This window comes from Crocuta crocuta, unplaced genomic scaffold (genome assembly GCF_008692635.1).
Source record: "Crocuta crocuta isolate KB4526 unplaced genomic scaffold, BGI_CrCroc_1.0 scaffold139, whole genome shotgun sequence".
Lineage (NCBI taxonomy): Eukaryota > Metazoa > Chordata > Mammalia > Carnivora > Hyaenidae > Crocuta > Crocuta crocuta.
In genome coordinates, this window is record NW_027533258.1 from 8,400,035 (window position 1) to 8,412,836 (window position 12,802).

A 12,802-nucleotide genomic window follows, 5' to 3' on the forward strand; every position below is an offset into this window, starting at 1 on the left:
AGGCGCCAGGCGGTGTCCCACACCGGGGTGTCCTTAGCCCCCGCCCACCCAAGGGAGCCATCTGAGGACTGTGAACGCGGCCGATTCTCGCCACCACTAATCAAGTCCAAAAGCCTGGGCTTTTTCCTTTTTCTTTCTTTAATCCTTCCAAAAACTTCAGGCTGTGACAAAGCAAAATTCAAGACTGAATTAGCTGAAATACTGGCTCTGAGGCTTCATTCCAGTCATGCTGGTTTTGGGTTCACTGGAGTATCTAGTTTGAATTCTTCCTCCAGGCTTGTCTTTGATGCCCAAACAGGGCTGCCAGATTTAGCAAATAGAAACGCAAGGTAGGGAGCGCTGGGTGGCTCAGTCCGGTGAGCGTTCGACTCTTGGTTTCAGCTGAGGTCATGATCTCACGTGGTTTATGGGATAGAGCCCCGCACCGGGCTCTGCACTGAACGTATATACAGAGCCTGCTTGGGATTCTCTCTCTCTCTCTCTCTCTCTCTCTCTCTCTCTCTCTCTCTCTCTCTCAAAATAAATAAACATTTAAAAAATGCAAGGCACTCGGTTAAGCTTGAAGTTCAGATAAACAATGATTGTTTTTAGGCTAAGTATATCGCATGGGATATTTGGGATACATTTACACTACAAAGTTATTCATTGTTTATCTGAAATTCAAATTTAACTGAGCACTGTGCATTTTATGTGGTGACTCAACGCCTGGCCACGCTCAATATCCCACTATATCCTGAGCTCCATCCAACATTCTCTCCCGAGGCGAGCAGCCGCCTCCCGCTCAGAATCTCTAAAACCAGCTCTTCCTCTTTTGTTTTTTTTAAAATATTTATTTATTTTGAGAGATGGAGAGTGCATGCGTGCGCAAGCAGAGGAGGGGCAGAGAGAGGGAGAGAGAGAATCCCAAGCAGGCTCACCGCTGTCAGCGCGGAGCCTGATGCGAGGCTCGAACTTAGGAACTGTGAGATCGTGACCGGAGCCAAAATCAAGAGTCGGTGGCTTAACCGGCAGAGCCCCTCAGGTGCCCCTAAAGCCAGCTCTTCCTCTTACCATCAGTGTCTTTTTTCAGATTCTTATACCCACGTGGGTCAGTGTCCAGCATTCTGGAATCTGGTTCCCAATGTGTCTCGGCCCTGCCCCTTCAGTAAAGACCCATTCTGGCCACTGAGTCCCAACTGCCTATGACCCAGAGGACAGTCCTCCCCACAAAGGAGCACAGTGTGGGGCCTCTCCCCCCACCCCACCCCCCCGCCCCTGCGCCGTAGCACAGCCCAGTTGGGTAACATCATGCCTCTATTCAAACCCTCCCTAACAACCCACCACCCTCCCACTGTCTGGCCTCGTCCAATCTTCCACCACACTCCCACGTGTTTGAAAGCTCCAGGTCACTGGGCCACTCAGGTGCCCCCAACATATTTTTCCAGTTCTGCAGTCTGCACCTCGACGTTTCCTTCCGTGTGAAATCCACCCCCTTCCTGCTAACCATGCTAACTAAGCCTTGGGGTGCTCTTCTTCCAAAGCCACGCAACCTTTCCAGAAAGGATCCTGGAGTTCTGTCCAATTCTTCCGACAACTTCAAAAAGACAGACAAGATAGGGCCTTAGAAATGTCCTTACAGGGGCGCCTGGGGGGCTAAGTCGGTTGAGTGACCGGCTCTCGATTTCAGTTCAGGTCATGATCTCGTATGTTCAAGAGTTTGAACCTCTGCACTGACAGCTCAAATCCTGTATGGGATTCTCTCTCTCTCTCTGCTCTTCCCCTGCCTGGGCGCACGCGCTCTCTCTCTCAAAATAAATAAACTTAAAAATAAAAAAATAAAACAAAAGTCCTTCTCTATATACACAGTAATTCCACTTTGGGGGATTTAGCAGAAGGAAATGAGAGCAGAAGACTGCTATGCATGGAACTCTCTGGGGGAAAACTTGCGGCACACTCAGCTGGCCTTAAAAACTATGCTGCAGGAAATAATGAGAATAAATGACCCTATCGCTTTTTTTTAAGTGCAAAAACACCGATTCGAGATTGTTTGCTATCTATTTATAGCTAGACAAAGACCAGAAATACATGGTCAAATATTAACTGCTGGTTATTCTAGAAGGAAGGATGGGACCATGAGTGATTTATTCATTTGGACACTGCAAAATTTTTTACAGCGAATTTTGTTTTCTCGTTTTTTGGGTTTTTTTTTTCCTTATTCACACAGTCTTGGGCAGGTATTACACAGACTTTGGGCTTTTTTCAAAATAACTTGACCTATTGATTCCTACAGAAGACACAGAATGTCTATTAAAATGTGACCAAGAACCATATTAAAGTGAAATCCTCACTTGGGAGAGATGGACGGAAATCTTTAGTCCTTTTACCCCATAACACAGCACAGTTCTACCTGCGTGTATGCATGGGTCTCTCTCTCCCTCAACACTGATATTTAAAAGACATTTTTTTAATGTTTATTTCTTTTGGACGGGGGCGAGCAGAGAGGGAGACACAGAATCCAAAGCAGGCTCCAGGCTCTGAGCTGTCAGCACAGAGCCCCAAGCAGGGCTCAAACCCACTGACTGGGTGGCTGGGTGGCTTCGTCGGTTGAGCATCTCACTTCGGCTCAGGTCACCAGCTCATGGTCTGTGAGTCTGAGCCCCACGTTGNCCTGACTGGGTGGCTGGGTGGCTTCGTCAGTTGAGCATCTCACTTCGGCTCAGGTCACCAGCTCATGGTCTGTGAGTCTGAGCCCCACGTTGAGCTCTGGGCTGACAGCTCAGAGCCTGGAGCCTGCTTCGGATTCTGTGTCTCCCTCTGTCTCTGCTCCTTCCCTGCTCATGCTCTGTCTCTGTCTCTCAAAAAATAAGTATTAAAAAAATAAAATAAAATAAAAAAGCAATGCCTCTACTGCATCATTTGAGGCATACTGTGTGTCTAAAATTGTAGGTCTAAAATTGATGCTTAAGTACATAAGCTACGATAAACTCCAGATGGCTGGAATCCTGAATATAGCCCTGGGAAAACTAGAAGTACATAAAATAGAGTATTTGTCAAAAGGTACAATGTAAATAAATCTACAACTTCCAGCATTGGGGATAGGAAGGAGGAGTTTGGGGGAAATACCTGTGGCATGTATACGGGTTGAGGAACTAGCAGAAACAAATAAAAAGAGCACTGATACCTGGGCACAAAGGACAGAGAATCAACATGAACAGGCAATTCCAAGAGCCGCCTGGCAGCTAGTAAAGAACCATAAAAATCCTGTCCCTCACTCTTAATCAAGGTAATAAAAATAAAACTGAGATGCTATTTCTTTTTGTGCAATAAACAGAAGAGGGAGTGCCTGGGTGGCTCAGTCAATTAAGTGTCTGATTCTTATTTTTTTTTTATGTTTGTTTATTTTTGAGAGAGAGAGAGAGACAGAGACAGAGGGAGACAGAGGGAGGGAGGAAGGGAAAGGGAGAGGGGAGGGGCAGAGAGAGACACACACAGAAGCCAAAGCAGGATCCAGGCTCCGAGCTGTCAGCACAGAGCCCAATGCGGGGCTCAAACCCATGAACTGAGAGATCATGACCTGAGCCACCCAGGCACCCCTAAGTGCCTGACTCTTGATTTCAGCTCAGGTCATGATCTCAAGGTTCATGAGTTCGAGCCCCGTGGTGGACTCTGTGCTGACAGCAGTGTGTTCTCTCTCTCTCAAATAAATAAATAAACATGAAAAAATAGATGGATAGACAAATGAATACATAAAAGAGAAGAACAGAAAAATACGCATGACCGGTGTTATCTGAAATTTGGTGTCTTTATTTGGAAAGAAACTTTGTCAGTGTGGGTGCTAAAAATAACCAAGCCCAACAGAGTCAATTTAAAAAGTAAAAAAGAGGGGCGCCTGGGTGGCTTAGTCGNAAAAAGAAAAAATTTGTTTTTTAATTGGGGTGTTCATTATACAGGTACACCCGTGTCAAAACTCATCAAATTCTACCTTTACAGCAGGTGCATTTGTATCCAGCCGTGAGATAAAAGATAATCCTCCCAACAACACGGATGGGCCTGTGGGACGTGACGCCACGTGAGAGAAGTCAGACAGGGAAGGAGAAATACCAAGGTTATCTCTCACATGTGGAATCTAAAGAAGGCAAAACTCCTAAAAGCAGACAGTAAAATGGTGGCTTTCAGGGTCTGGGAGGTCAGGGATCAGGGTGTGGGCTGCTTAACGGTACAGACGGGCAACTTATCACTAAGGCAGACCTTGGTCTCCCGCTACAGTGGTTAGAGACAGCAGGCGTGTACTATAAGCATTACACTTCCTAAGAGATTAGCCTTTAACGGTCCCCAACACTAGAAAAAAAATGATCACCACGTGACGTGAGGGACCACAGAGATGTTGGCTATGCCACCGACAGCAATCATACCGCAACATAAATGTATCAAATCAATATCTTGTACGCCTTAAACATACACAATGTTGTATGTCAGGGATAGCGTGGTTTTTAAAAAAGGATGTAAATTATACCTCTACCAAGTTGATTTAAAAAGAAAAAAAACAGGGGTGCCTGGGTGGTTCGGTCAGTTGAGTGTCCGACTCTTGATGTCGGCTCAAGTCATGATCTCACGGTTCGTGAGATTGAGCCCCACGTTGGGCTCTACACGGAGCCTGCTTGGGATTCTCTCCCTCTCTCTCAAAGTAAATATGCTTAAAAAAAAAAAAGCACACACGTGCAAAAACATAAAAATAGAGGCGCCTGGGTAGCTCAGTAGGCTAAGCGTCTGACCTCGGCTCAGGTCATGATCTCACGGTTAGTGAGTTCGAGCCCCGGGTCTGTGCTGACAGCTCAGAGCCTGGAGCCTGCTTCGGATTCTGTGTCTCCCTCTCTCTGCCCCTCCCCTGCTCATACTCTGTCTCTCTCTCTCTAGTGAAAATAAACAAACATTAACATTTTTTGAAAAAAATCAACATAAAAATAAAATAGTCAAGTCTTTGCTCTGGCCACACAAGCTCACTTCAAGGGATTAAATTTAGGACATGGTCAGCGCTGAGGACAATGATTTAAGCACAAGATTTTTCCATACAGTGAGATAACTGGGAACTTGTATGGCATGTAAATGTCTTTACAGACACTGGTTCATTTCCTAAAATATAAAATCATTTAAAATGACGTCCTAAAATTAAGCTCTACCAAATATTGTCACAACCAGGAGAAAGTCTCACGATGCTATTTACGTGAAAAAAAGCAGGATGCAAAACCAGAGTTCCAAACTATGACTTATACTGTGGCACCTTCTGAGATTTTACACGACACACACCTTTGACTACATCATTAGAAAACCAAAACGTCCCAGATAATGCCACGGACAGGATTTGCTTTCTTTCTTTCTTTTTTTTTTTTAAATGTTTTTTATTTATTTCTAGGAGAGAGAGAGAGAGAGAGACAGCGTGAGCAGGGGAGGGTCAGAGAGAGAGGGAGTCACAGACTGAAACAGGCTCCAGGCTCTGAGCTGGCAGTCAGCACAGGGCCCGACGCGGGGCCCGATCCCATGAACCGCGAGATCATGACCTAAGCGAAAGTCAGACGCTTAACCGACTAAGCCACCCAGGCGCCCCCCCCTTTTTTTTTTTTTTTTTTTTAGGATTTGCTTTCAGGCACGTGTTCATTAGCTGTGAAAACAAAGAGCCTGGTCCCACTGTCTGTGGGAGGCTGGGTGCCTCAGAGGTCGGGACAGGAGGAATGAACGCTGCACATCCATCCCGTTTCCGTGGCTGCAGCTGGGGCTACTCACTCCAGGATGCTGGGCCCCTCTCGACTCCCCCCTTCCTCAAGACCAAACTCCTTGAGAAAACCTTCTGTGGCTTGTCCCCAACCAATTCTCCGGCATCCTCTGCCTGGGGACAGAGGCTTCCATTAATTAATCTTTCATTTATCCTGCGGAGCCAGTGAGAGGCCCCTCAGCCCCACCTGCCTCGGCGGCTGGCAGGGAATGCTCGTCCCCACCCTTCCCTGTCCTTAGTTGACCTCTCCCGATGGTTACTTCTCCTGGGACACCCCTCGTCCCCGGGTCCCCCCCTCGATCACATCTTCCTGCCTGAAGAGCCACAGCGTTTCTTTCGGGGACGAGAGTCACCAGCTCTGATTCTGCGCCTGTGGGGTTATTTCATTAACCTCCGCCCCTCCGGCTGGACAGGGATGTCCCGGGGAGCAGCCCCAAGGGGTTTCGTACTCCTGGCTTCCCGTGTCTTCCGTGTTTCCAGAAAGCACTGGGACACTCCAGACATGTGTTGCGGGAAGGGCTGTCTCCTCATCTGTGAAATAGGAGGAGCCCACCTAGCTTCCCATCAGCAAGGTTTATTAATAAGCCCAGACGCTGGAATGCTCTGCTCCCTTCAAGCCTGGCTCCCCAAACCTCGGAATGACATCACCCTCATTAACAATTAGCAAGGCGATTACCAGCCAGGCCCCCAGGGCTCCCAGGGAGCATCCAGGCTGTGGGGGTTTGAGAGCAGGAGTGAGATGGGAAATCCTGGTGAGTCACCGAGAGTGGTTACTAACTCGGAGGATTTTCCCGAGGCCCTTCTGTTTCTCCCACCGCCGTGGTGGGAACCGCAGGAGAATTTCCCCAGCAGGAGACAAGGTGCGCAGACATGACCCCCCTCCCTTCCAGGCTTCTGTACGCGAGGAGGCAGGATGGTAGAAATGAGGGGCGCCTGGGTGGCTCAGCCGGCTAAGCATCCGACTTCGGCTCAGGTCATGATCTCACGGTTCCTGGGTTCGAGCTCAGAGCCTGGAGCCTGCTTCGGATTCCGTGTCTCCCTCTATCTATGCCCCTCCCCACTCTCTCCCTCTCTCTCTCTCTCAAAACTAACCATCAAAAAAAGAAAAAGAATGGTAGACATGACAGAAGCCTCCCAGGGGTCAGGCACTGCGCTAAGAGCTGCACAAAGGACCCACAGAACCTTTCCAATGACCGATAATATGGTGGATACCATCATGATCCCATTTCATAGATGGGGAAAGTGGAGACAGTGAGATTTGCTAACTTATTGAAAGTCACAACACTCCAGAGACCTTGCTCTTAACCACCACACCCTAGAGTAACCCCCTGTATCCTCAATTTTGCTTGTTTTCTACAGTTCCAGTCGACAGGCGGTCAACCTTGTGGGGGAAGCAGATGGGCCTCCTGACTGGGGTTAAGGGGTCAACCGTGTGGCAACGCCTATGTCGATGACCTCACTTCATCACGTCACGGAGGCATCGCACCATCTTCACATGTTGCCAAGACGAGTGAGTATAGCATATAGTATTTTGAGAGAGAGACACCACATTCCCATAACTTTTATTACAGTGTATTGTTGCAACTGTTCTATTTGATTAGGATGTACTGTTAATATCTTACCGTACCCAACACATAAACTAAACCATCCTCAGTATGCATGTATAGGAAAATATATTGTATACGTAAGGTCTGTTTCAATCTGTGGTTGCAGGCACACACAGGGGTGGGGGTGGGGTCTGGGGATGGCCCCCCACAGCATAAGTGTGGGCAGGGGGGAATCACTGTACTGCCTCATCATCTCCAACGCGAAGGTTGTCCAAGGAGATGTTAATGACACCCATCTGACCCAGTGACTCCTGCCCAACAATGCTTCAGGAGTGGCACCCGGAGAGAGGAAGAGGGGAGGCTGGCACCCAGTGGGTCACATGGTAAGGTTTGCTTTTTCAGGCTGAAACTCAAGAGCGGTGATGCCTGTGGAATGAACACTGACAGGTCTCCCCTCCCCCAAGAACAATTACTCGTCTATGGGGAGCTCCAGCTCTCTGCCCAGAGCTGTGGTTTTTCAGCAGGAAGCAAGTCATGTGCATCAACGATCAGGAGCTCTATAATCCAGCTGGGATCCCCAATACCTGCTTAACCATGGGAGGTGGGGGGGGGGGGATGCACAGAATGTCAAGGCCTCATGACCCTACAGCACAGGTTAAGTAGAACGTGACCCTGGGGCCAGAGAATGCAACCCCAAGCCAAGGCACAATGGGCGATTTAACAAGAAAAGAATGTCTTCTCCAATACAGCGGCATCCATTGCCTCCGGGGAGGGGGGAAGGGGTACTGTGCTTCCATTGGGTTTAAAATAAAACCCAAACAGGGGCATCTGGGTGGCTCTGTGCGTTAAGCTTCTGACTGCGGCTAAGCTCCTGATCTGGAGGTTCATGGGTTCCAGCCCCGCATCCGGCTCTGTGCTGACAGCTCAGAGCCTGGAGCCTGCTTCGGATTCTGTGTCTCCCTCTCTCTCTGCCCCTCCCCTGCTCACACCCTGTCTCTCTCAAATAAGTAAACATTTAAAAATTTTCGACTAAAACCCAAACGCCTTCCCATTGCTTCCAAGACCTTGCATGACCTGACCAACTCCTTCCACGCCCCACGCTACCCTCCCGGGCTCCAGCCAGGAGTTTTCTTTCCGCACCAAGTCTCATCTCCTCCAGGTCGGTGGGGCTCGTTCTTGCTGTTTCCTCCACCCGGATTACCCCCTAGACCTCCACCCGGCCGCTCCCGCTCATTCCGATCACCCCCTCTTCCTCCGACGCCCTGGCCTGGGGTGTCAGGCTGCCCACACCGCATCCCTGCAGGCTGGAAAGTGCCCGCGGGTCTTCACTTCTTCAACAAATGTTGGTTGAAGGCACAAATGGCTGAAGACACTCAAATCGACTCACCCACCTACTCTCCTCCGCCCCCCCCCAAAAAGAAACACCTGTGACCAATTATTAGAGAAGACCTCTGCAAGCGTTAGCACGAGTCACCTCGAAACAAAGACGGTGACCGCGCTGCGGGGCTGCGCGCCGCCCCCANCCGCCGTGCGACCCGCGCTGGGAAGACCCCGCCCGGGAAGGTTGTGGTTTGCAGGTTTCGGCCGCCAGGTCAGAGTCGCTTCCCCAAACCTTGGGAGACCTCACTCGCCTCGCTTGAGCTGGTGGAGGAGCGGGCTCGGCGAGGTTGTCGCCTGTCCCGAGGCCGCCAGCGCCCCCCCCTCTCCCCGGACAGGGACCCCGGAACTCCCCCGGGTCTCTTTCCAACCTTCCGCGTTTGCTAATCCAGGAAGTTTTCCGGCTCGCTGGCGCGCCCCCTGTTGCGGCCCCCGGGTCGCTCCTGAAGCGAAAATCCTCGCTGAATTGATGCCCAATCAGAGGTGGCTTGGCCTTGACCCGCCCTTGGTTCCCTGGGTGACTCTGGGGGCCTCCGTTCGCTTGATCGTCTAACCGTCAGGTTTATAATTAATCAGAGTCTTGCAGACGAATGTCTCATCAATTTCTGGCTCCAAAAGAGATCAGCGGGATGCACTCATTACACCGATGCCCAGAAATGTTACTCATTTGATACCGAAGTGATCATTTATTAAATACCCACCTTGATATGTCAGATAGGGTCCCAGCAAGTTACCTGATGCAAAAAGGCTTAGTGCAAAACACTGTACTGCGAATTGGAGACTTGAAGTGTTTCTGGAAAATGCCATGATTTACCCTTTATGGAAAAAGATACCCGGTTGGATCATTAATACGCAGGGTCCATTCCCTTGCCTAGAAAAGCATCTATGAGCGGCGCCTGGGTGGCTTAGTCGGATAAGCGTCCGACTTTCGCTTGGGTCATGATCTCGCGGTTCGTGGGTTCGAGCCCCGTGTCGGGCTCTGTGCTGACTGCCAGCTCGGAGCCTGGAGCCTGTTTCAGAGTCTGTGACTCCCTCTCTCTCTGACCCTCCCCTGCTCACGCTGTCTCTCCCTCTCTCTCTCTCTAGAAATAAAAAAAAGAAAAAAAAAACATTAAAAACAAAAAAAGAAAAAAAGAAAAGCATCTATGAGGGGGCGCCTAACTGGCTCAGTGGGTTGAACATCTGTCTCCATCTCTGCCCAGGTCACAATCTCACCGTCCACGAGTTCGAGCCCCCCTTAGGGCTCTGTGCAGACAGCTCAGAGCCTGGCGCTTGCTTTGGATTCTGTGTGTGTGTGTGTCTCTCTCTGCCCCGCCCCTGCTCACACTGTCTTGTTTTCTGTCTCTCTCTCAAAAAGAAATAAACATTAGAAATAAAGAATTTGGAAAAAGCATCTATGAAATTTCACCTTTGATGATCACCCCAAGAGCTCTGGGAAAGCACTGTAATTCATGTTTAACTGTCTACTCTGTCAGGAATTCTGCCCATGCTTAAACACCATATTTCACTTAATTCTCAAAGTAAGCTTTTAAGCAGGTTGAAGAGACCAAACAGAGGCTGAGAGAGAAGGAAGATAGGAAGGAAATCCTAAAATCCTATGGAAGATCTGGACTTAAACCAAGTCTTGCCCCCATTGCAGCTTGACCAATGAAATGCTGATTAAGAAAGCAGGCTGGCCCTCCTTATTTTCAAGAATAACGGTGGTGCTATCTGTGTGCAAATGATGCAGAAGGGCCGTGCGCCTCGCAGTCCTACAACAGAGATTCTGACATGAAACAACTGGCCATTTATTCATCATAAAAAAGAAACATTTAATTACAGTCCAGACAACATATTCTTGAACACACAGCGATTTTAATCCACAATTTAGGAAGGTAAAATGCATTCTGTTAAGAAAAGTTTGAACTGTGAAACGCTTTGACTAAAGAACAAAATCACGGATGTGAGAAGTCAGGACCCATCTTTGGGGTTCTGTGAGGTCAGCCTTCTGGATCCCGGAAGTCGCTGCGGCGCTCAAGAGGTGAATGGGTACTTCCATCTCAGAATAGCTCCATCAGCACTTACGCTGATGATGTAATGATTTCCTGGACTTATCCGGATGCGGGTGATGTTGCCACTGTGCCCCACCCCGACGTGAGTCACCTCCCCTCCATTGTAATCCCAAACTTTGACCAGATGGTCATTCCCACCTGGAAAAGACAAACAGACCTATATGGCCCTGCTGCACTAAAATAGGGAGAGGGGTGCCTGGGTGGCTCAGTCAGTTAAGCGTCCAACTTAGGCTCAGGTCATGATCTCACGGATCAGAGTTCAAGCCCCGCATCGGGCTCTGTGCTGACGGCTCAGAGCCTGGAGCCTGCTTCCAGTTCTGTGTCTCCCTCTCTCTCTGCCCCACCCCAGCTTGTGCTCTCTCTCTCTCTCTCTCTCTCAAAAATAAACATTTAAAAAAATTTAAAAAGATTGGGAGAAACAGCCCTGATTTCAAGTAACTGCCTAATTTTCAACACATTCCTGTGTTCCAGTTTCAAGGAAGAAAAAAAAAATCTATAGTAACTCTTTCCCTTGATTATAAAAATCTAGGTCTGTTGTAGTAAATTTGGGGGAAAGAAATACAAAGAGGCGACATTTCCCCTTTTCCCCCCCACGCAGAAATAACCACTAATAACATCTTTGGTTTCTTCCAGGCTTTTCTCCAATAAGGTTTCAGGTTTCCATATACACCTTGTGGATGTGGTTGGGATCACACCATGTGTGGTGTTATTTATTTATTTTTAAAGTTTATTTACTTTGGGAGAGAGAATTCCAAGTAGACTCCACACTGTTAGCACAGACTGCGCGCTGGTCTTGAACTCAAGAACCGCGAGATCATGACCTGAGTGGAAGTCGGAGGCTTGACGGAGGGAGCCACCCAGGCGCCCCCACCAGGTGTAGTTTTATATCACACTCTAAGTAGATGGCGTTTGTGAAACGAATTCCTTTTGGAGCATTTATCTGTCAATATCCTGAAGAATCAGGGCTTGGCCGAAATGATCATGGATGGTGTTCTAGTAGGTGTTCTAGCGGGGGTTCCCCCCGCCCCCGCCCAAAATACTGGTTTAAAAGCCTGGCAGTGAAGAGACTTCAGCAGGAAATTACAGAGCAAGGCATGCCAGATAACCCAGACCATTTAAAGGCCCATTTCTGTCATCAATGCTGCCACACACAAAAAATGGAAGCCGTCTAAGGTTTAGCCTGTACGTGTGCCCCGGAGGCCCACGGGCAGACGTTTCCTCCCCCTGAAGCGTTGGCTTCTGGATATTTCTTTTCCAGCCGCGCAGGGCGCAGGCCTGAATGTCACCACGTTGCCCTGAAGACACTTTGGTCATCACTTCCTGTTGCCTCCCACCCGCGAGTCCTATGTTCCCACTGAAATAAGCACGGCTCCACTTTCTTTTCCTGTCCCGCGACTGACCTGTGACAAAGTGCACCCCTTCCGCGGTGATATCCATTCCGTTGATCGACCCGGACAAGGAACCTTCCAGCTCTCTGATCACTGAACCATCAAATACTTCCCAGTAAGCAATCTGGAAGTCAGAAGAAGCAGCATCAGGCCGGGCCCAGCTCGGCGGAGGCACCGGTGTGCGCGTGCTCACACAAACATGGTTGTGCTTTATATAGAAGGCGGCAAAAATACACCCTGGGATGATATATGGGCTGAAACTATAAATAGGCTCAAGCAGGGGGTGGAGGAGCCCTTTTAATATTTTTAGCATTGGTTTTTAAATTTGCAGTCTATTTAGAGAGATGTCGATGTGCCAGGAAGCCCCGATTGTGACAGACAGAAAGTGCTTTCGCTGAGAGTAAGCACTCTGGAGTCCGAAGCGTAAGCTGTAAAAGAAGGAAGAAAACAGCCACCACGTCCACTTCCCCACTTCGGCTCTTAGAGGAGGGCTGAGCGTCAGGTCTGGTGGAAGGCAAGCTCCCCTCTCCAGCTGCTTGGGGAATGAGGGGTTCCAGAGAGTTCTGTAGCTGACCCCCTCCTTCGCCCTCTATTTCCAACTTTCTCTTCTGCCTCAAAGCTGCGAAACATCCCACAGGTGGGGTCCAGAGGCAAACTGGTAATACAGTCCCTTCGTGGGGAGGCGAACTAGAT

General features: G+C 49.1%; 1 protein-coding gene across 4 annotated transcripts in view; it reads right to left on the reverse strand.

Annotated features, from left to right (window-relative positions):
- Positions 1-9,355: 9,355 nt before the first annotated feature.
- The window catches only part of CFAP52 (cilia and flagella associated protein 52), a 43,671-nt gene continuing 40,224 nt past the window's right edge, over positions 9,356-12,802 (reverse strand). For 3 of the 4 annotated variants that reach the window (XM_077746786.1, XM_077746788.1, XM_077746789.1), the window contains 2 exons: positions 12,122-12,233; positions 10,457-10,859 (listed from right to left, as the gene is read on the reverse strand). In XM_077746786.1, coding sequence (XP_077602912.1) covers positions 10,684-10,859; positions 12,122-12,233 — 288 coding nt within the window. In that variant the 3' untranslated portion in view covers positions 10,457-10,683. Of the gene's footprint in view, positions 9,486-10,456; positions 10,860-12,121; positions 12,234-12,802 lie in introns of those variants that run through there. The other variant, XM_077746787.1, reaches the window with a different exon arrangement.